At 39.8% G+C, this 24,202-nt stretch overlaps 2 protein-coding genes across 4 annotated transcripts in view; both read right to left on the bottom strand.

Moving 5' to 3' along the window:
• Window positions 1-12,534, bottom strand: part of KLHL4 (kelch like family member 4) — a 163,618-nt gene extending 151,084 nt beyond the window's left edge. For 2 of the 3 annotated variants that reach the window (XR_010119566.1, XM_055268226.2), the window contains exon 1: window positions 11,852-12,531. Coding sequence is in view for 2 of the 3 variants with exons in the window: in XM_055268226.2 (XP_055124201.1) it covers window positions 11,852-12,273 (422 nt within the window). In the remaining variant the exon portion in view is untranslated. Of the gene's footprint in view, window positions 1-11,851 lie in introns of all 3 variants that reach the window. The other variant, XM_055268227.2, reaches the window with a different exon arrangement.
• A 7,169-nt stretch (window positions 12,535-19,703) lies between these two features.
• On the bottom strand, window positions 19,704-23,242 carry LOC129476030 (nucleus accumbens-associated protein 1-like). Its single transcript, XM_055268596.2, is given in 2 exon segments — window positions 19,704-22,652; window positions 22,655-23,242. Coding segments are annotated over 2 exon segments (1,587 nt in total). The 5' UTR covers window positions 23,237-23,242; the 3' UTR covers window positions 19,704-21,647.
• Window positions 23,243-24,202: the final 960 nt, after the last annotated feature.

Raw genomic sequence — 24,202 nt, 5'->3', positions numbered from 1 at the left:
GGCATAATGAAGTCCAAGATCTTATGTGGCAATGTCAGGAAAGAGAATTGTCCCAGGAGTAGCCACATTTACTAGGGTCTCTGAAAATGAACTGCCCCCATCATTCTACTCTGTTACAAACTTCATAACTTTATATATTTAACAGATGTACTGTCTTTTATTCCTGCTGAGTTTCTAACCTTGGTTTTCCATTCTTCTTTTTTGTGTCACCTTTATCACAGACTCCTATTTCCGGTTTTGTGGTCTTGACTAGATAAACTGATCATCACTCCTAATTGAAACTCTCTTTACTTAATAACCTGGTTTCAATGTTCTTTATTCTTGGACTATACCCTGATTTTTGTTTCATTCATTCATTGTGGATCTACAGAAAGCTCTTGAATTCCTTTCCCTCATAGAAGGTTTTTACTGACAAATTTTGGGGGTGAAAATAAGCAAGCTCATTACTAACAATGAGAAAATTGAGTAGGTTTTAAGATCTAAGCTACGTGTTTCTTTTAAGGAGATGAATTTTTATCACACTATGCTGGCTACTATAATTCTTTGCTTATAGTACTTGCTGAAATTTCTAATGTAGTATCCTAGTTGCCTAATTAACATGGAACATTAAGTGCCTTTGGATTAAGGCATTTAAATTATATTGACCTAAATGTTTTATAATTGGACATTACATCCTCAAAGAAAATTAATTTCTTTATTGTCTTATCAAGGTACATTTTATTTTTTACATTTGGCATGGTCTTTATTCAAAAAAAAGATATTAAAAAGTATGGTTTTATGTCTCTAAATCTTCTCTGAGATTATCTGCTATGTCCAGCCATTTTTTGAAAAACACAATATTGCAGTATCATGACTGTTCTGGAAACAAACATTTTCTTTCTGAAGCATATGCAGTCTATCCTGTAGGGCTCACATATAGAGAATTTAATAATAAAAGATCAAGATTAAAGACTCTATACTCTCCTAGGAACTACAGAAAAGTTTTCCTGATTGTTCTCATGACTAGGTTTTTTTGTCAAAAGGAATACTTTTCTCTTCCAGTTAAGGTATAATATTAATCATTATATTAATTGTACACTAAAACTTTTCTGTATTACTTAGCCACTAATCCTAAATCTTCTTTTTCACCATTTTGACTTTAAACCTTTACCACTAGAATATTGAATGATGCACATAGTACCATTATAGCCCTGCAGTATTTTGAGTTGGATTATGAATTAACATTTACTGATGAGTTTCATAATTTCCTGTTTTTGTTATAGTAATTATCATCTTTTCATTTCTAGTTGCAGTACTCTCTTAAGTATTTCTTGTAAGGCCAGTCCAATGGTCATAAATTCCCTTGGCTTTTGTTTAGGAAGGTCTTCACTGTTTCTTCATTTGTAAAGGTTGGCTTTGCTGAATATGGGATTAGTGAAAGACAGTGGTTTTTTTTTTTCCTTTTATCACTTTGAATACATAATTGCATTTTCTCCTGACGTGAAAAGTTTCTACTGAGAAATCTGCTGAAAGTCCAATGAGTATTCCCTTAAATGTGATTTGGTGCTTACCTTTTGTAGCTTTTAGAATTCTCTTTCTGTCTTTGATTTTGGACAGATTGTTTATAGTCTGCCTCAGAGGGGATATATTTGGGTTGAACATAATTGGAAACAGTTGAGCTTCCTGAATCTGGATGATCGTGATAAGATGCCATACTTGGAAAGTGTTTAACTACTTCGTTAAACAGGTTTTCTGTGACTGTCTCCATCACTTCTCCCTGGAACTCTCTCTTTTTTTTTTTGTCTCACTCTGTTACCAGGCTGGAGTGCAGTGGCGCAATCTTGGCTCACTGCAACCTCTGCCTCCTGGGTTCAAGCGATTCCCCTGCCTCAGCCTCTCGAGTTGCTGGAACTACAGTCACGCACCACCACGCCGAGCTAATTTTTGTACTTTTAGTAGAGACGGGGTTTCACCATGTTGACCAGGATGGTCTCAGTCTCTTGACCTCGTGATCCACCTGCCTCAGCCTCCCAAAGTGCTGGGACTGCAGGCGTTAGCCATGGCGCACAGCCTCGAACACTGTTAAACTGTGAATTTCTTTATTTAGCTGTGTCTCATAAGTCCTGTAGGCTTTATTCATTATCCTTTATTATTATTTTTTCTCTGACTGAGTTATTTCAAAAAGCTTGCCTTTGAGTTCAGAAATACTTTCTTCTGCTTAATCTAGTCTATTATTAAGCTTACAATTGTATTTTTATTTCATTATGAAATTCTTCAGCTCCAAAATTTCTGCTTAATTCTTTTTCATTATATCTATCTCTTTGTTGAATTTTTCACTTGGATCACAAATTGTTTCCCTAATTTTTCTGAATCGTTTGTTTGAATTTTTTTGTATCATGTTGAGTTTCCTTATAATCATTATTTTAAATTCTTTTTCAGGCATTTTGTAAATATTCTTTCTACATTCCCAATTCTTTCTAGGCTTTAGATGCCTACGTCTCAGTTTTACCATCAGGCGTAGGCTCCTGGCAGCCAAGGTTGTGATGCTACAGAATTTCATTCTCCAGTGATCTGTTACTGGAAACTTATCATGTTTCTTTGTATGTATTATGTTTCCTTGCTTTTTCATGTTTCTTGTGTGCTCAGGTTGGTATCTGTGCATCTAGTAGAACAATTGTTTTTTTTTTTTCCAATTTTGTGAGTAGCTTTCCCAGAGAGAGTCTTTCTTTCCTACAGATGAATCCTAGAGTGTCACTTTTATATGGTATATATGTCAGTGGCCTAGGCTATGGAGCTCTGGGATGGCAGTGTCACCATTTTGCTGGGAAGGAAACACCAGGCTGGTTGTCATGCTGGATGTGGGGGTGGAAAGCTCTCCAGGGGGTTGGAACAGCCACTAAACTGGCTATGAGGCTGGGCATGGGCACACATATATATGTGCAGGTGTGGGAAGCTGGTAAGTTGTTCAGAAGATTCTCTGCTGTGCAGGTCCAACTGTTTCCTAGGGAGGAGAGTATCACGTGGCTTTGGTTGCCTAGGTCTTCATTTTAACATCAGGTCCAGGCTCTTGGCAGCCAGGGTTGTGGTGCTTCAGGCACCCATGTGAATGTGATAGAATGATGATGAGGTCTCAGGGACAAAGAGTATAAGTGGTTATTGGCCTCCAATGCAGGACACACTGTAATGGTGAGTCCAGTTTGAAGATGGTGCTAAGATGAAACAGCTTAGGATACAGGGTTGCAGAACTATATTTTTAAGAATGTTCTCAAAAGCTTGGAATCTTTTATAGTAGATTAGGTAATACATGTCAAGATGACAATTAATGTAAATATAAAAGTGAGGTGTTTCTAACTGCCTGGGAAAACTTCCTTGCAAAAATCTCATTAACTAAAAATTACAGATTATTTTCATCTGTTGTTCAGGAATTTCAATGATAAATTTTTCCATTGTTTTCATTATTTCATTCCATAGTTTTATAGTTTTCACTGATTCTTCATTGTCTACAACAGTACCTCTTAAATTTTCTTGTAAAATGGAAATTTTTGAGAACCGGAGGAAAGTAAATGGAACCTCTCCCTCAAAATAGTCACACACACAATATATTTTAGAGATTTCTTAAGGATTAATAAGCTCTGACTTCTAAGAAAATGTCCAGAGTCCCTATCTTGTCTTTTAAGAGCCTCCATAATATAGCTCTGACCTTCTTTTTCAGTTTCCTCATTTTGTACTCTTCTCCAATATATGTCTTTCATTTCTACAAAACTGAAGTCTTCCATTGGAGTATACATTAAACTTATCTGCTTCATTACCTTTTTCCCTAGAAAGGCAATAGAAAGGTTTTTCGTTCTTCCTATAATTAATTCTTTCCCATAGCTGTATTAAAATGTGTCCATTCCTCAAGCTTAATCTCAAATTATGTCACCTCCATGAAACATTCCAAGATTGTTCTGGCCAGAAAGATTTTCTTTTCTTTGAATGCCTATGGAGCTCACTGACTAAGCATAAAGTATTCTTATATTGCACTTCTTTTTTACGGTCAGGAAACCTTTCAAGTGAATACACTTTATCTCTCCAACTATGCCATAAGCCTCTGGTGAAAATTAGCACATATTATTTACCTTTTTATTCATTTGTATGAGTAGGAAACCATCATGCACATAAATGAGGGCTCAATAAATAATTCTTGAATGGAGGAAACATTAATAGAAAACCAACATCTTAAACAACTGAATTTTGGCATGTTGCAACATACTTCAGACTAAATTAAGTAGCTGTGTTGCTTACAATTTTATGTGACAGTCTGTTACTCATGCATTGTTTTCAGTTTTGTTACAGGTACTGTAATCAACATTAACCAGAAAAGGACACCTAAGTCTCACTGTGCTGATAGCAGTCTAGTTTTACAGGAAAAGGGTAGACAAGAAATGTAGTAGATAGCTTCCCTTTAGTACGCTACCCAGGGCTTGATGAAGAACCAATTGCTTCTGTTATATAAGTGCCGAGAAAATTGCAAGGTATTTAGTATGGCTACTGATGAAGAAAGAGCAATAGACAATGGGGGAGGAGGGCAAGACACACATTCTGTACAGTAATATTTGAAAGCATGCAAGGGATGAGTCATAGTGACTAATAGTGATAAGCTAAGAAATGTTAACCGGAAGTTACAAAGAACTATGAATTCACTGCTGATCGTTTCAATAAATATGATCATTGATATTTGATCTCTTTCAGTGCAAATGATAGTGTAAGTATAATATATATGTATTGATTTACAAAATACATACATTATAGTGTTTCCAGAGTAAACCTTTATGTAATGGTTAATGTTCAAAATTTCAATGATGCTTATTTAATCCTAAAACATCAGATAACTGAAAACTATTTGATTTAAGATTTCTCACTTCTAGTCACCTTTTCTTAGTTATTTTTAGTCTACTTGTAAAATCTTATTTCTCAAACAAACACCATAGCTGAAAATTTTCCATTCTTCATGGTGAAATGATTATCTAAATGGAATAGAAACACCATAAGTAAGATATACTCAATGACTATATTTTTCTTTTAGCATAGGAAGATGATAAAAATTTTTATATAATAAAGACTGTCTTATATCTGTCATTGTTTTTCTTTTGAGAGATAAATCACAGCAATGTAAATATTATTTTAAAGTAGCAGGCCATATATTACGTTAACTAGTTGCCAACAAACACAAGCAAAGCAAACAACAACCAATACCCAGTTTTCCCAATTGGATGGTCCTTTATTGCTGACTTAGGAAATTGATTCACTCAGATAACCCTTGCTAAAATATTGCATTGTTTTAAAGAAAACCTGAGATAGTTTAATCATAGCATAGAGTCCCCACATACCCCGCACTCAATTTATTTTACTATTAACAATTTGTCAGTATTGTAAATATGTTACAATTAAGTAACCAATATTCATACATTATTATTAACTAACGTCCATTTTTGTTCAATTTCCTCAGTTCCCACCAAAGGTCCCTTTTCTGTAACACATCACATTTATATTTCATGTCTCCTTTGGCTCTTCTTGGTTGTGACAGTTTCTCAGATTTTCTTTTTTGATAATACTGACAGTTTCAGGAGCATAGACCAGGTATTTCGTGGAATGTCCCCCTATGTAAATTTCTCTGATGTTTTTCTTATGATTAGATTGGAATGATGGGGATGGGGGAGGAAGATAACAAAGGTAAAATATTATTGTCATTACGTCACACTAAGTGTACATATTGTCAACATGATTGAACAATATTTTAATGTTTAAAATGTTTAATTGACAGTTAATAATTGTCCTTCTTTATGGGGTACAATGCAATGTTTTGATCCATGTATACGTTAAAAAGATTCGATAAACTAATTATCATATGTGTCACCTCACCAATTTATTTTTATTTTTTGGTGAGAATGTAAAAAATTTTAGCAATTTTGAGCACTTTTGATGTTAAACTTGAGTATCTGGCTAAGCTCATATTTCTCAGACTTCACTAGTGGTGTAAATTTACACTTTCCTGCCCTTCTTTCATACCGTACTCAACCCTTTGGAAAGAAGTCACTATGTGCAGCTTACACTTAAGGCCCAGTATTCTGCTTGACCTCTTTGAGGGCAGAGTGCTGGCATAAATTATTTGAAATTCTTCTGCACAGAAAAATTGTCTTTTTTCTTTCATTTATTTATTTATTTTTATTTATTTATTTTTTTGAGATGGAGTCTCACTCTGTCGCCCAGGCTGGAGTGTAGTGGCCCAATCTCGGCTCACTGCAACCTCTGCCTCCCACGTTCAAGCAATTCTCCTGCCTCAGCCTCCTGAGTAGCTGGGATTACAGGTGCCTGCCATCACGTCCAGCTAATTTTTGTATTTTTAGTACAGACGGGGTTTCACTATGTTGGCTAGGCTGGTCTCGAACTCCTGACCTCAAGTGATCCACCCGCCTCGGCCTCCCAAAGTGCTGGGATTACAGGCATGCACCACCGTGGCCAGCCTTCTCATTTACTCAATCACTTATTTATATCAGTGTGGACTCATCGGTGTTTATTTTATATTATGATTTGCAATCCAATAGTACTTCATTTTGCTATTTAAATTGTTCCAGTTTTGGCTATTGGGAGCTTTTTTAGTTGATCCCTGTGTCCCTTTGACACACCTACATCATTTTTTTGAATATTTATTTTCTGGCACTACAAGATATTCCAGGTTCATCTTTCAGAATATTGATTTTGACTTAAGTTTATTAACTGAGGATCCAGTGTTCCCCAGTGCTCCTCCTTGATTTCAGTTTTTCTTTCTCCTTTAAATAAAATAATTTCACACTGGTACAAATACATACATATACATATATGTGTACATATATGTATAAAACACTGCAATTATTTTCACTAATAAAGTCATATGACTTATAATGTCTTAAGGCATCAACAGGATTAGCATTAGGGGCAACAGTCAGAAAGAAGACATACAAGCTTCCAAAAAAGTCTTTAAAGTACAAAGTGACTGAACATTTGTGCAATTTGCAACATGTAAATATAATTAATATGCTGCTCTTGACCTCACATGTTATATAATACAATGCATTTTGAAGCCTTTATTTCTATTTCCAAATGCAAAAATTAAATGTCTTTCACATATCAGAAATAATAACTATGTTTAATCATAAAAGAATATGTCTCCAAAGTATCACCAAGACCCTTAAACGAGAGTCCCCAAATTTAGAAATATTAAATATATTTTAATGAATGTTAATTATATATGTGATACCATACTGTCAGGAATGAGACATGAGGACCATGGTACCTCACTCTCAGGATTGAGGCAATGAGTAGCAAGGATTTGAAATCAACCAGCAAAGGTTTCATCTCTAAAAATGTTAGGAATCATTGCAATAAATTTAAATTTTTTGTCGTAATGTTCCAAATGTAGTAAAGCAATTGAATAACTTATGTAATTTTGTGCGGTGTGTTTTAAACCATAGGCAAAAAGATTTAACCTTAACCTTTCTGTAAATAACAATATAATTGTAGTTCATTTCTCATTCCTTCATTTGACATAAAAGTCTCTACTGAATAATGCAGTGTAAAGTTAAGTGAAGCAGGCCTAGTTCTGAACTTCAGAAAATCACACTATTTTCACCTCATAAGAAGATAGGCAACAACAACATTAACAGATATAATACCTGGAGAAATACCAATTGTAGATGTGAGCACCAGCTTCACATTCAAAGATTTTCCTTGGGGGCAGGAGAAAATATATGTAAAGTGCTCCACGCTTGGCACACAGTAAGCGTCAACAAAAGGTACTTCTTATTTTTAATGTTGTATTAGTATTGCTTTGTTATTGTTACCTTTCCAAAGTCATTTCCTACCACTGTCTCTGTTGAGCATGCTTCTCCAGATACACTATCAACCACACTCCCATCTCAGGTCCCATGAAATTGATTTCTTCCTGGAAACCACTCCCTGCAGATACCCACATATCTCATTTTCTGCTTTACGGGAAATAATTTTACAATAAGTTTCACTGTTTTAGACTTAGAATTTCTCTTATGCATGAGTATTTCCGTAGCAGATTTCATAAAACAGATGGGTTTGTGTTGAGGATGAAGACCTACAATACGTTTGATCCTATCTGAATCGTTTTGTTAAAAAAGGCAAATACACTATCATGTGTCTATTTTCATAAAAGGCAGAGATCTCTGTATGAGGCACGTGCCACGCTGGCTGAATAGCCATATCCCCAGAGGGCAAAAGAGCAACATGGCTACAGGATGGCTGGAAAGTCACCTCTGTGGCCATGGACCACGCATGTGATCCTAAAATCACTATAATGAATAATAGGGAAGGACATAATTTTTAGTTCACCGGTTAAGTTAAGGAATATTTTGAACATTAATCAATGGACTCTGTGGGGACATGTGGCATTGATTTGTATAGAAAAGCATATATGGTGGTTAAGTACTCCCTTGGCACAGAAGTAACCTCTCATTTGCTTCAAATTCTTGAGTCAGACATTCTGTCTTCTTTTCTCACTTCATTTAAATATCTACTCAAATATTACCTCATCCAAAAAGCCTTCTCTATCTGAAGGAGTGCCCTCTACTTCACTCTATTCTTTCGAATTAATTTTTCTCATATTATTTATAATCACCTAAATATTATAATTTGGTTTGTTTTTATTGCCTCTCTCTTCCCATTAGAATGTATATTCAATGATTCAATGAAAACAGATTTCTCTGTTTTGATCTTGTTTTATCCCTAACATCTAGAAGAGTGCATGGAACACAACGAATGCTCAATCTTTGTGGAATAAATTATTAATAAATTCTAAGTCTTATTCATCCAATCTTACTTTCTTTTGGATAGCAACATATACAATAACATCTGCTCATTTTTTTTGAGGCAAACCTCACTTGAAACTTGGAAAGGGCTCTAGTAAAGAAAGAATGGAGTGTTTTCTGGCAGTGCACAGATGACAAAAATATTTAAAGTCACATATCAGTACAGTTGGTAGGTTATGCAAAAGCCTGAAACCCCAACAGGTAAAATGAGGGCATGGTCCCCATTCCTGACAATTCCTTAGAATTAAACAGCTCTGTAAATGTCCAGTTTTGTACTGGGGCATGTTCTTGGCCCATAAATGGTTCATTTGCACTTTATTCAATGTCTTCGAACACAAAGAGGAAATCACGACATCTCTTTCAGTAAATGCAGTAAGCATGATTTTTCATGTTAACACTGTGACATCCGTCTGTATACTTATGCAATAATATGTTTATGAGCAATTGCAAATACCTATATATATGATTTCATAATTAAATACTCTGTCACATAGGAAGCATCATCATAATACAATGTTAAAATATGTGTTCTTTTTGTTGGAATGCTATGGTTGAAATAAGAAAAGGGAAGCAAAGATGCAGAGTTAGTTGATAACTAGGACAAAAGTAAAATGATAATTGAGCACAGGTCTCTGATGACCAGCATACTGGTATATGAATACTCACAGTGTGGGATCACAATACAGAGCTGTTCCTAAATGCTCTATGTACTTATAATTCAATTATTCAATTTCATATGAATACATTTGGATTTTTAACTTTCCAAACCAACATGTTAACATAACTTTAACAACGTTGGCTTTAATATCCCTTCCAGGACTAACTGTGATTTATTCTGCTATATTGCATGTTTGCAATTTAGTCCATTCTCTATTCCCCATAATATTTGTAGAAATCAGGATGGCTTTAAAGAGCCTTACTTTGCTCTGAGCGTCATAGCTCATCTTGTACTAGTATGATAATTCTCCACACTCACGACTGTTTTCTTTTTCAAAAAACCACTGGAGTTATATTGAGGGGATGGCAGCCTGCTGCCAACTTGTTAGGATCTTTTCTTCCTGCTCCCCAGTATTGCTGAAGAAGAGCGGCACTGGAGAAGCAAGGCATCAGAAAGCTTCTCAAATGATGCTGGACCAAGACGGGAAGATTTAGAATGGTTAAGGAGAAGGTAATAAACCATCGTATTTCAATTAATAAGATCTTCAATTTAGCCCCTCCTGCCTAAGATATCCTTGGCACACCTATAAAACCATTTCCTGTATGTATATTAAGAAAATGTTAGCTTTCCAATGAAACCATAGAATAGTTAACAAGGCATTTCTTTAGAAAATAAAAAATGTCAGGAATAAAATCAAAGGATAAATGCGCTTTTTAAAACTGTCACTTGATGACGCTTTAAATTTGACATTTTACCTAACATTTTTTCTAACATCTATTTTATTGTAAATATTCCCATACTAGAAAATTAATTCACCTATTCTCAAATAATTTTGTTCCAAGGTCACAGTTGGTAATTTAAATTTCTCTACAGCAGAGTTAAATTCGTTTATTAATCTCCAAATTCAGCAGTTTTTTAAAAATTGTTCTTGGTGAGGAGAACAAATTTGAAAGCCTGCCGAATTTAAAATTATGGACTCTATATTACTTTGAGAGTCTTACTTGTTGTACCAAATGCAACCTGCAATCCCTACAGTTATATAGCTTTTCCACGAGCAAGCACAAAATATTTAGGAAAATTTCACACATACGTGCTTTATTTCCTGAGAAGTTTATATGGCAGACAATCTAACATTATTATTAATGTCATTTCACAAAGTCTTCTGCATGTTTATATTTCAACAAGACTGAGTTCCTATAAAGGCATCATTTTGCTGTAATGTTATTAGGCTGCTGCTTCTTCTGATATTCTGTTTTGAATTTATGAAGGCAAGACACTGTGAGGTTGTTATATTGGGAAAACTTATATTAAGAAGCAAATCTGCCAGTCCTTCTTCTCTATTTTTATGTAGAGACATAGTATGCCAGATATCTAGGTTTCCAAATAAATTAGCATGTTGAACTACTATATGATCTAAAATGCATAAAAACACTTATTTTTCTATAGTACTACTGAATATTAATTACATTGCCAATATTATCAACTGTGTCTAAAACACGTTGGGACTATAAAAATGTCTGATAGTGAAAAAGCAAAAATCAAAGAGATAAGGATACACTAGATTAACTTATAGTTGACAGTATTAGAGAACAGAACGTAATTTTCTTGCACTCAAACAATACCGGTGGGCATAAAAGTAAAGACAAAATCAAATGTTTTATGAACTATACCCAAACTACACTATATCGTCACTGTTTATTCAATTTTCATTTTAGGTAAAAGCTGAAATGCTCCATTGCCCGCTTTAAGATCACATTGCTGTAAGTAGCATCTTATTACCTGCTTTATGCAGAATATTTTCATGCTTGCAAAAACTAGCTATGAAAGTAACACAACTTGAAATGAGTCTCCGAACGCCAAATATTCCATATTGTCACATAAAGATAACACAGTTTTAAGAGTCAATATCGCAACCATGTACTGAGGAAACAGATAAGGATGTGCTGATCAGTCACAGCTTTTATTTTGTTAAAGTTGGCCTAACTCACAATGTCAGAAAGAGTTCTCTGTGATTCATAACACTTGCACAAAGAATTGCATTTAAACATCTGAGCCACGGAGTGTATTTATAGAACATTAGTAATTACAATAAACATCTCTTAGAATTGAAACAGAATTCTTAATGAAAATAGGAGAAGTAAACTCATAACCTACCCCCCAAATTTCCAGTAATTATAAAGACGTATTCGTTATTGCCGTTTTCTTTTATAAACTTAGAGGAAACGGTTTCTGAGAGACCCTGATTGGCTGAATACAAACTCAGAGATTATTATGACACTTTCTGTTTAAACACTAAACATGAATTGTAGAGGATAAGTTAACTGAAGTTACGGCTTTCAGTTATGCGACCAAAAACTCTTACCTTGCTGTAGAATCGTCTCTATTGTCATCAGCAATCATCTCCAAATCTTGTGCGCGTTTCTCACAAGCTTCTTTGAATAAATTCTTCTCTGGAACTGCCTTAGGAGTATCTTCATTTGCTTGAAAATGTACTATCAGATTATGTTGCTGCAAATTCTGAACGGCTCTCTGATGGGCAGGGGCCGGTCCCGGCACTGGTGCCAGTATATTGTGGTGGACAGGACTGTTGCTTTTCTTCAGTCCGTTTCTGTCCCGAGAGTGGCTCTTCAACCTGCCCTGAACCGGGGTCCCTCTATGCTCATATCCTTCCTGCTGAAGACAGCTTCCAGTGTTGGTGGAACCTTGAAAAGGATGACTAAACCACCTCCAGCGTAGCCTTAGGATCTGTTTCACATCAAACTCTTTCTTGCCAGACACTGACATCGTAGCAGGAGGAAAGACAAAAGCCTTCTCTCACAGAAAGGAAACGGAGCCTTTGTTATCTCTTGTTTTTCTGCCTCTTCTGTAGAACTAACAAAAGCACGAGTGCCGAGAGCAGTCTTTCTTGCTTTCTCTCCCCTCCCCCACTGCCTATGATACACTGTGAATACTTGTAGCCTTCTAGCAGAAGCAGAAGGCTGCAGCTAACAGTGTAGGTGGGAACCCATGCTGACAGGATGATGAGGTCAGACCTTAAACAAGTAAATCAGCTTACCACAGGAAAGCAGCCACCACAACACTCTCCAGCTGTTAGATTTTCAGGCTTGCAGCCCTCCTGCTTGGACTTGCAAATATCTAGCCCTGCTTCTTCAGTATCAGAGTACAGTAGCTGCAGCTGAAACCCAGGCAAGTGAGCCAAAGTGAAGCGTTTAAACTTATTTTCTTCTAAATTCCTTCTACTCACGCCTCCCCTGCTAGATTCATTTCTCAGTAGCCCACTTCTAAAAATGTGCCACTTTGTTCCGTGATAATATGCGACAGAGGAATTCATTATAATCTATTTTGAGATTCCTTTTATGGAAACTTTGAAAATGGTTCATTAAGGGAAAGCATCAGTACCCTCATGCGGGTTTGTAATTAGTTTTTACAAAATTAATCTGAAAATGTGAAAGTCTCTATATGAAGATTTACCTGAAAACTTGACAAATTTTAGAAACATATTAGAAAGTATTGGTTACCCATGACCACTCACACAAACACGCCATTTGGGAATGTAGAAGTGGTATTTTTAGTCTACATATGGAGGAAGAAAGCAGTGCTTTTCCAAGCTAGTTAGGTTAAAAGAGATGTCTTCTCTCAGTTACCACAGCTTGAAAATGAATAGTTCATTCTGGCTCCATGCCTGGATACACACCTTCTTATCATGCCCTTTACTTTCACAGGCAGTGTTAAAGGTTTATTTTCTTTGTTCAAAAACCCTTATGAGAGGATGAACAGAGTATGTTTTGAATTAACTCCAAATCATCACACTGCTCAGGAATAACTGTGCCCAAAGTACTTTGAGATCTGAATCATAATCACTACTTTGTACAGATGGACATGTTTACAAAAGACAGTCATGTATCAAGAATGCATTTACCATTGACATTTTGAAATTCAGTTTGTACTTTATCCAGTTCTCATGTCATGCATACAGGTGATAAAGGGGAAATTATGCTAGTGTATGCCTAGAAAGAATACTGAAGTTGTAAGATTTTTCTTTGACTTTATGGTTAATGAACTGTGTGACCTTGGACAAGTCACTTTACTTTTTTGCATCTCAATTTCTTCATATATATTATACAGAGTCTAGACAGATTTCTATGTTTTCAAAAGCACTCAGATGCGATGGATTTAAAAATAACTGAAGAGAAAATAAAATGAATCTAAGTTTTGATAGGCATTTTATCTGTGGTTTTCTTTAAATTCAATTATACCTCTCCCTTTCCCCTCTTGTTTTTGTAGGTGTGATGGTTAATTTATGCATCAACCTGACTGAGCTATGGGATGCCCAGATATTTGGCTAGTCTGGATGTTTCTGTGAGGGTATTTTTTTTTTTTTTTGGATGAGTTTAACATTTAAATTGATAGACTGAGTAAAGCATATTCTCCTCTCTAATTGGGTGGGGCTCATCCAATCAGTTGAAGGCCTAAATACAACAGAAGGCTGACCTTTCCCTCAATAAGAGAGAATTACTCTTGCCTCACTGCCTTCTATCTGGAACATGGGATTTCCTCCTGCCTTTAGACTTTAACTGAAACATTGCTTCTTCCTGGATTTCAAGTCTGCCAGCATTTGCGCTGGAAATATATCATTGGCTCTCCTCAGTCTCCAGCTTGCCACCTGCAGGTCTTGGGACTTGTCAGGCTCCATAATCATGTCATCCAATTCCTTATAATAAATCTGTGTGTGTGTGTGTGTGTGTGTGTGTGTGTGTACATGTAGAGGAAACAAACTGTAAATATCAGGCAGAATAAATAAAATGTTGTAATAGAAATGTAAATAACGTGGTAGGAGCAAGAAGAAGTACTCAATTATCCATTTAAGTAACTCTAAATAATACCTTTTCATATATCAGGAGTCTATAACCGTATTTTTCTAACATGTTCTTTGAGCTTGTTATGATTTAGATATAATTGGGGATTTGCCTGTGTTCCTTTTACCATAAGATGAAGATTAACCAACATCTGTCAGAATCTAAACTTTGATAGCACAATTTTCTGTAAGAATTTACCAAGAATGTGCTTTTTAAGTGTATGCTGAATATGGTCATTTTCCTGCATCTTAAACAAGGAATCATAGAATGACTAAGAAAGTTTTAGGTCTCCTAGAAAAAAATTAAAAGAATAGTATTTTTATGGAACATGAAGATTCCTTTTACATTTCTGATTACAAAAGAAAGATTTAAGCATATTCAAACAGAAATGAGGAGAATGTCTGTAAGGATAGAAACTATGTCTTATTAATAATTTCCTTCCCTTTGCCTTATTATCTACTTTGCACCTGGTAATATTTAATCTATGTAGATTTAATGCATAACAAACTATAAGTGAAATTCTTGTATTAGTCAGGGTTTCCTAGAGGAACAGAACTAATAGGATATATATATATATAATATATATAATCAATTGTATATAATAATATACAAATGATATAATAGATAATGTATATAATTAATATATATTATTTGTATATTATTGTATATATTAGTTATATATATAATTAACTTCTATATATAGGAAGTTAATTAAGTATTGAACTAATAGGATATATATATTACATAATCAATTGTATATGATAATATACAATATAATATACTATATATAATTAATATATACTAATTGTATATTATTGTATATATTAGTTATATATGTGGAAGTTAATTTATATATATATATATGTGGAAGTTAATTAAGTATTAACTTACATGATCACAAGATCCCACAATAGGCTGTCTGCAAGCTTGAGGAGCAAAGACAAACAGTCCGAGTCTCAAAACTGAAGAACTTGGAGTCCGATGTTTGAGGGCAGGAAGCATCCAGCGTGGGAAAAAGATGTAGGCTGTAAGACTAGGCCAGTCTCACCTTTTCACATTTTTCTGCCTGCTTTATATTCGCTGGCAGCTGATTAGATTGTGCCCACCAGACTAAGGGTGGGTCTGCCTTCCCCAGCCCACTGACTCAAATGTTAATCTCTTTTGGCAACATCCTCACAGACACACCCAGGAACAATACTTTGCATCCTTCGATCCAATCAAGTTGACACTCAGTATTAACCATCACAATGATTATCATATAAATTATTATCATATAAATTTACTTTATCAATGAATGCCAGAATTGTAAAATAAAAGAAAAATGCAAAATAGCTATGGGACTAAAATGCCATCTAAATAATTACTGATTATACAGGTTGGGGAATAAGCCTACAAACCAGTTGAATATTTAGGGCAATGTAAAAGCCATGAGCTCTCTCGATATTGTATTTTAGCAAAACCCTGTGTAGCAAATTAAGTTAGTCAGCTACTAGGACATTATGGTAGTTAAAATTATTGAAAATTACTTGGGAATACTTTATTTCTTTCCCATAATTATCTGATTATACACCTCAAAGAAAAATTACATAGCCATAGACATCTGTGTATTAAAAGCTACACATCAACAACCTTTCATGTGCTTAACTGGAACTATTTCACTTGTCATGAGACGCATTATCCAGCACTAAAATGGTCAAAATAAAAGTAACATCTAATTTTGAAAGGTTGTATGCTAAGCACACAACTTTAAAACAAGTCTGTCCTAAATCACTACATCAAAAATCACTACAAAATTTTGAGATAGGTAAAAAACATTAATGTTGACTCATGGTTCAAGTCACCCCAGGAAAAAGAGATCAAAGAATGGAATAACATTGCTATAATAAAACTCCTTCCATTTACATCCACTTATTTAGGTAAACAAACATTTTCAACACTCATGTCGGTAAAAACAAACAAAAATAAATTAACTGATGCTGACTCCTGTCTTATTCTTCCTCAATAAAAATCATATTTAGAGTCAAAAAATTTAAAAACTAAAATTTATGTATTATTTTTGTTGTAAAAATATGATAAGGTAATCAACAAAATACTTTCAAGTAAAAATATGTTACGAAATAATTATCTTAGGAAGCTTAAATTAAAATGTGGATTCGAGGAGAAAAGGAACTATTTGAAATTTCTGCTCCTAAAGAAAAAAATTTCATGTATTATTGAATTATAAAGGTATAAAATCACTACAATATATAGATTCCATTGAATATGTTTGAAAAAGTAATTTAAAAATTTATTTTGAAACACTAACGTTTAAAGTATGGTAGAAAGTGCATCTTTTGACACTTTAAAATTATGATGTAATATTTCAAATGTGAGCTTCATATTGTATCAGACTCTACATAATTTTTCAAGTTTTTTTGTAGAGGATATGTGGAGCAAAATGTTTGAAGACAATTCCTGAAGGCTAACGCAAGTTTGAAAGATTATCACTTGATTTTAATCCCTTTTTTACTCCATTCCATAGTTAATTAAGAGCATTCTGCAGTAGCATTTTACAAACCTTCCTCATTTATTCCCCGCTTCTTTCCTATGGAACATGACTGCTATCCCCTTTTCTATATCGAAACCATTCACTCTCGTGCAACTGTTCTCAAAGTTCAGTGAGCTATCACTTTATATTTTTTACTTATTAAATGGGCAGATTCTGATTAGCAGTTTTAAGGTAGGGTCCAGAAACCCATTTGTTCAATAATCGCTTTAGGGCACCCTTTGAAAGTGGCCCACAGACATTTTAAGAAATAGTGTTTTTAAGTAGCCAACATGTGGTCTTAGTTGAATAGAATTCTTTCTTCTAATTTTTCATTTCCTTGATTTTTTTTATACTCATTCATTCATTAATCCATCTAACAAAGGCTTATTGAGTGCCTACTATGTGCTGGGCTCTGACGATGCAAATATGATTACATTGTTCTTGTCCACAAGAGCTTACCTTTTGTACTCTTGATCACCCCATCTTTTCTGGAACAGTCTTCTCTCGGTTCTTAATAATATGCTCTCTTTTTCTCCTGTCTGTGCCTTGATATCCATCATTCTCTCCTCTTCACCTAGAAATATATGTACGTCCAGACTTCAGGTTTCAGCCTTGTCTCACTGCTTTTACTTCTTTATATTAACTATCATATAAAGTTTATTTACTCCAAAATTTCAGTGGTAATCTGTGTAGGTAATTTTAAAATCTTTCCTTTAAGCCATACTTTCATTAATATTTCAGTTCCAAATCTCTAGCATCCTACAAGATCTTACTTTATAAAGAAACCTTTATCTCTGTTTTTATGCTGTAGTAGCAATTTACAAGAAAAAAAAATATATCAGTTATTCCACAAACTGATTACCTTCAGTTAAACTTTCTCTGTCTTTCAATTTAACAGAACTGGTTTTAGTGTTCTAAGGATCAATATTTTACCCTAAAAAGAGTTTTTAAAAATTATCTTGGCCTTCAGCACTGTAAAGTTGATTGTAAATATAGACATGGTCACTGGTCTTGAATTACATGAAGTTAAAAATATCTTTTAATGTTAGCCACCATAACTAAATACATTTTCTACTAGAAAACCTAATCAATCAGCACATTAAAAAGCTAATCAACCACAAGCAAGTAGGCTTCATTGCTGAGATGCAAGTTTGGTTCAACATATGCGCCTGACCCCCCATCCCATCATGGCCAAGCATGCAATTTGTAAGGTTACTCTGGGGTCCCCTTGGCCAGGAAGTGGTCCGTTCAGTCAGTTGGGTGGATTTGAAATGATGAGCTGCATGAAACACTTATAGCTTACAGGTGAGATACTCTAAGTAAAATTCTATTTGAAAAGAATGCCCTATGTTTATCATGGGATCTGGCTTCATGAACATTTCTGGAATAAATAACAATGTAAATTGGAAGCCACGTGGTTTTCTAGAGGGAAACCTTTGCACTGATCTTATTCTCAGTTTTCTTACTGACTTCTTGTGTGAGAAAAATTATAAAAAAATCATCTGTGCCTCAGGTTTTCCTTTCATAGAAAAGTACAGAACAATATGCCTTTTCTCTAGATTTTGAGATGTTGTGAAGAAAGGCAATTTAACATATAAGGTATGTATAGCCATCTAGAAGTAAGTAGTATAAAAATACAATTTATTATTGTTAAACTATTATTTAAGAGGATTTTATTGTTGAAAATAGTACTTTGGATATGCGCTTATGTCTCATGGATTGTTCCAAAAAACCAAGAAAGTTCATAATCTTCAATACTAAGTAAATTGTTAACTAATGGTATTTTAACTAGTGGGATCATTGGAAGGGTGGTTATGAGTTATAGCAGCTAAAGAGAGTTACAGTTCTCTCATTTAAAAAGCTGAATAAAATGTTCTTCCTAGAGTTAATAGTTCATATAAATGACATATTTATCTCTTCTAAGTAAGCTCATAAGCATGAATGCAAGTTCAGAAAGATCAAAACAAAGTAACAAGGCAATGTAGAAAAGCACACTATTTGTATTGTCCAAGGAGAAAAAAATGCTAGTCTCTTTTTTTTTTTTTTTTTTTACAAGGCGTTTAGTTTATTCTCATCAGTGTCACTGATATTCTCATGGTTCACATTTGCCAACGCCGCTCCTCTCCTTACAGTAGTTAAACGTGCAATCTCACTTGGGGGCCCAGGGAGGGGTGGGGGCTCGGCCCAGGGTGGGGAAGGCGTTGGCACTTCACGTGGGCAGGGTGGGCAGCCTGTCCTGCGTGAAAGAGGTGTGGGTGAGTGGGCGGCCAGGGAAGGGGAGTTGGCAGGGGAGGGCCCCACAGTCTTTTTTCTCTGGTGGTTGGTGATTCTCCATTCAGATTCCTTCCTAGCTGCCCAGGGTGGGGGAACCATGCAGCTCAGGGCAGGGCAGGGGAGGAAGAGAAGCAAAAAGCAGCAGGCCGCCCGGGGGGAGGGGTGGAGGGTGAACGGCAGGGCAAGGGGGGCACAGGGGTGACTCCTGGGGTAAGGCACAACCCTGTCTTTGGCTCTCCTGGTGAGGAGTTTCCTCCCCTGCACCCCCTGCCCGACCCTTCTCCCCATCCCCCCACCCCCCAGACCCACACACAGTCCCGGGAGCCAAGGGGCACCTCCTGGGGTCCCTGAAACAAGTGGGCTCTGCCACCCAAGCCAGTGCCGCAGGGACTTGAGGAGGGACACCCGAGGAAAAGGCAGAGAGGGGCAGGCAGGGGCCTACCCAGGACAAGGGGGTGGGGGTGAGAAGACTCCAGGCCCAGGAGCTGGCCCCCCCGCCCCAACTAAGGCCTGGAAGTGGGGGAGCACCTGCTTCCTTTCAGGGGTCTGGCTGGAGCCCCAGTCTGCCCCTCAGCCTCCATCAGGCCCAGCCGCTTGCCAAGTGACCAGGGCATTGTGCTTTGGGGTAAACGCTGGGGTGGGGTGGCAGGCCAGGAGGCGGGGGGAGAGGAGGGGTGACTAAGGTGCTTGTGCTTTAGCTGGGGGTGTCGATATCCCCCACTCGGGCCGGCTGGGGGCTAAGGTGCCAGGCCCCGGCCAGGAAGACAGTGCCAAGACCCCAGCCAGACCCTGGCACTCATGACTGACCCCCGCAACAAGCAGATGTTAAGAGGGACCCCCCAGTGGGCCGGCGAGGCTGCTGGTCCCATCATCGGGATGGTCTCCAAATCAGATTACAAGGGTCCAGTAGGGGCTGGCCCCCACCCCATCTCCTGAAATCCCCCTGCCCCTGGAGAGACCCCTGGGAGCAGTGGGTAGCGGGGGTTGGGGAGGCAGAGGAAAGGCAGGGAGGACGAGGGCCAGAAACGCAAACAAGGATGTGGATGTGGATGGTGAAATGACACCCCGCATAGGGGGATGGGGAGTTAAAAAAGAAAAAAAACTCTCTGCCTTCACATGAAAATCTAAAACAAAAAACCACCCAGTCTGGGCGAGAACAAAAAGAGAGGAATGGTAAAAGAGAAAATTCTGCAAACAACTGCTAACAATGGAAGTCCCGGCCCTGCCCAGCCCCCAGGAGCTGGGCCCAGCCAACCAGCCAAGGCCTGGGACACCTTTAAACCATAGCCCTGTTGGGGAAGGTGGACAGGGGAGGGGGAACCCGGTCGGACCCACAGGAGCCTAGGCAGCAGCTGGGACTGGAGTCCTACCATGGAGACACACACCCACACTCCACACACACACACACATTCAGCCTGCCCCCCCAGCCCCCCAACACCACCCTGCCTTCCAAGGCCCCCCCACCCCTGGGGACCGAGGGGGACAACAGACACAGCCCCATTGGTTTGAAAAATAAAAGGAGTCTTATACTTCAATATTTCATTCGCTAAAAAAATGTTTTAAAAATTATGTACAGGGGGGTGGGGGCCAGGAGCCCTGCTGTGGGGCGGGGTGGGGGTGGGGAGATGGAGAGAGGGGCAGCAGCCCCCCAGTCTGCTCCCCTGGGTTCCAACCCAGGTCCTACTGCCTCTTGTATCTTCATTTGTTTGAAAGCAAAACTTCTGCACACACACACGCACACACTCTGCCAGCCCTGGAAACCTCTCATTCTATCCTCCGAGACCCTTGGTCTGTCCCCAGGAGACCCCCTCTCCTTTAGGACCTGCCTCTCTGAGGCCCCAGAGGACCAAAGGGGGCAACAGAGGCGGAAAAGAGGAGAAAGGGCACCGGGCACGCCACTGCCGGCCACCTTAGGTCGGTTGTGCAATTTCTCGGAGCCTGTTTCCCCAGCTATAAAATGGGTAGTCCCCACGGCCTCGCCTACCCCAGCCCCCAGGCGCAGGGATAGACGAGGGTGACAGGAAGGCGCTCTTGGAGACGTGGAAGCACTGGGAGGTGGTGGGAGGTGTCCTGAGAACCCCTGGGGCCCCCCTCAAGTCTCAATGGGCTACAGTGAGGGGCGGAGGCTGAAGAAGGCTTCCTCGAGGTGGCCCAGGGCCTGGGGAGGGGCCTTCCCAAGACCCCCAGGCCAGCCCCCTCCCCGGTGGGCCTGGTGAGTATGGAGATGACGGCTAGGGGTTAGGTTGGGGAGCCAGAACTCCCCCACTGCACGAGTGTGTGTTAAAGAAGGCAACACAGACCTCACGCTACCTGCCCTGCAGTCCTCTCCTGGCCCAGCTCTCTGTGGGGAAAGGGGGTGGGACAGGAGGGGCAGAGGGCCGGGAACATGCAGCACCCACCGCGGGTCCTGGGGAGGGACAGACAGTAGCTCATGACCAAGATGGCGGGTATGCGTGTGTGTTGGGAGGGGGAGTGTGCGGCCCCGCATGAGGCCGGGCGGGTTACTGCAGGGCTTCGGCCGAGGGACCCGCCTCGCCCTCATGGCTGGCGTTCTCGAAGCCATGCTCCACACCCATCATGTCCGGCTCGATCTTGCCCGTTTCACTGATGAAGGTGGTGTAGGCGTCATCCTCAGCCTTGAGCACTTTGACGTTGGGCATCCAGCTCTTGCGCACGATGCGGCGGGCATTGGTGCACATGTCGGCCGCGATGGCATTCATCTCGCTCTCCTTGAAGTTGGGGGTGAAGTTCTGGCAGTAGTACTTGACGGCGTGGAGCATGCGGCTGTCCAGGGGCTTCCGACGGGGATCGTTGGTAGAAGAGTGGATGCCGGTGCCGCAGCTGTTGGCCAGTGTGTTCCGGTCAAAGAAGGAGGCCAGGAGCCGCCGCAGTAGGACCTTGTGCCGCGTGCCTGCGCTGACGTGGCAGTTCATCAGCTGCGCCCTTGTGATGTACATGTTGGTGCCTGTCACCAGCTCCAGCTTCTCAGAGGGGTCGCCCTCGTCGTAGAGCTTGGGGTGGCAGCGGTTCCCCATCTGGTTGATAAGTTCAGCTGGGAGAGATGCCAGGTCTTGCCGAACCCGGATGCGATTTCGGGACTCAGGGGCTACCTGCTCTGGGAGGGCCTCCATCTTCTCGGCTGTCTGGCCGACGTTCATCACGCTGTACATGGTGTACATGTTGCAGATCTGCCGGTACTGCTCATCCATGCCCTCCTCACCACCGTCCTCCTCCTCGTCCTCCTCATTGTGGTACGAGCCAGGGCTGTCGCTGGTGTAGGCGCTTGAGGTGCCTGGGCTGGTCCGCTCCGACGTGCTGGGCCCACTCACCACACCCCCTGCTGCCGCCACCCCACCGGCCGGCTGCCCTGCTCCCGCGGCCACGGCGGGCTGGGCTGCTGCCACCACTGGAGCCTGTTGGGGTGGCGGGGGCTGGTGAGGCCGGTTGGCAGCCAGGTCCGGCGTGGAGAACTTGGCCATTTTGCGGCTGCCGTTGCCGCCCCCCCACCCCCGGCCTCCTTCTGGCCACTGTCCCACAGCCGCTTGGCCACGGGCATGCACTGCACGGAGTCCGACTCCTGCTGCTCCGTCTTCACCCGCGACACGAGGGGCAGCGGGGTGCTACAGGCTGGCCAGCCCGATGTCTGCGCCACCGGGCTCTGGGGCTCCGACGATGGGGCCTCCTCCGCGTGCAGGCCCTGGGAGTCGCAGCTTGGGGAGCTCACCTTGAGGAAGAACTCGGTGCCCTTCTCCATTATCTCCTGGATCTGCAGGAAGCCAGCCGTGTACATGAGCAGGAACTGGTCACCCACGTTCATGCTCAGCCGGCCCGTGTAGCAGAAGCTGAGGATCTGCTGGAAAGACTGGGGCTGCACGGCCGCCGGAAGCTCCACCACGGCGCTGCTGCTGTTGTTGAACAGGTCCCGGAAGTAGGAGCTGCTGGCAGCAAGCAAGGCCCGGTGGGCCTTGAAGGCATGGCCCTTGACCACCACTGACACGTCACAGTACAGGCCCTGCAGTCGTTGCTCATTGAGGCACTCCAGGATGCTGTTGCCGAAGTTCGGGATCTCCATCTGCAGTGTCTGGGCCATGGCGGCGGATGCAAAAAGTGGTAAGGCCGAGATTCAAACCAGGGTCTGCCTAGGCACCACAGCCTGTGACTTCCCTTGCTTGTATCTTCCTTCCTCTTCCCCTCCTCAAAATCACTGCCACCATCCTGCGCCGTGGCCGCACTCGGGGGGGTCCCGGCGGGCTCCGCAGCGGCGGCAGGGGCCGGGCCTGGGCCCGGGGCGCGCCCCGCTGCGCCGGGGCCTCGGCTTCCGCCTCCGCGGCTCCGTGGCCTCCGCCTCAGCAGCAGCGGCAGCCGCGGCGGCCATTCATTGTGCGCTAGTCTCTTACAGTCCAAAATATGAGAAAAGTACCTTTTGTTCCTGCTTTTTCAAACTGCAATCAGTGCTTAGATAATTTTATATTAGAAAACAAAGTTTTACAAAAAATTGTATCAAACTTTGTTTTAACATGTTAACTTTATTCTCACAAAACTGCTCTCTGTATACACAGACACACTCACACACAGCTTTTGGTATAGAAAATTTGCACTATTTGCAAATTCTTTGCAAAAAATATATTACATTTAGCCAACAAACCATGTGTAAATGGGTAATGAATGTTAACAGAAAATCCACAGAAGAGAAAAACTGATTGTCCAATAAACATGTGAAAACATGCTCAGAATCACGCATAATGAAATAATGCAAATGAAATTAACAAATATAATTTTATATTCATCAAGCTGGCACAAATTAAAGTACCTTAAGATATTGATATTGATACTGTCTAGGATGTAAAGTTATGGAGCAGAAATTTACTCTCACTGAAAGTGGGAGTTTACATCAATAAATAATTTTGGCAACATCTAATAAAGTTGCAGATGCACATACCCAATGGTCGAGATTTCCACTCCTAAATATAAGACCATGAAAAACTCACATAGACACATGAGAAGACATGTACAAAATATTAGTTGTAGAACTGTTTGTAATAAAATGAAACCAGAA

This window comes from Symphalangus syndactylus, chromosome X, assembly GCF_028878055.3.
Source record: "Symphalangus syndactylus isolate Jambi chromosome X, NHGRI_mSymSyn1-v2.1_pri, whole genome shotgun sequence".
Classification (NCBI taxonomy): Eukaryota; Metazoa; Chordata; class Mammalia; order Primates; family Hylobatidae; genus Symphalangus; species Symphalangus syndactylus.
This window is presented reverse-complemented; position numbering and strand designations above follow the sequence as displayed.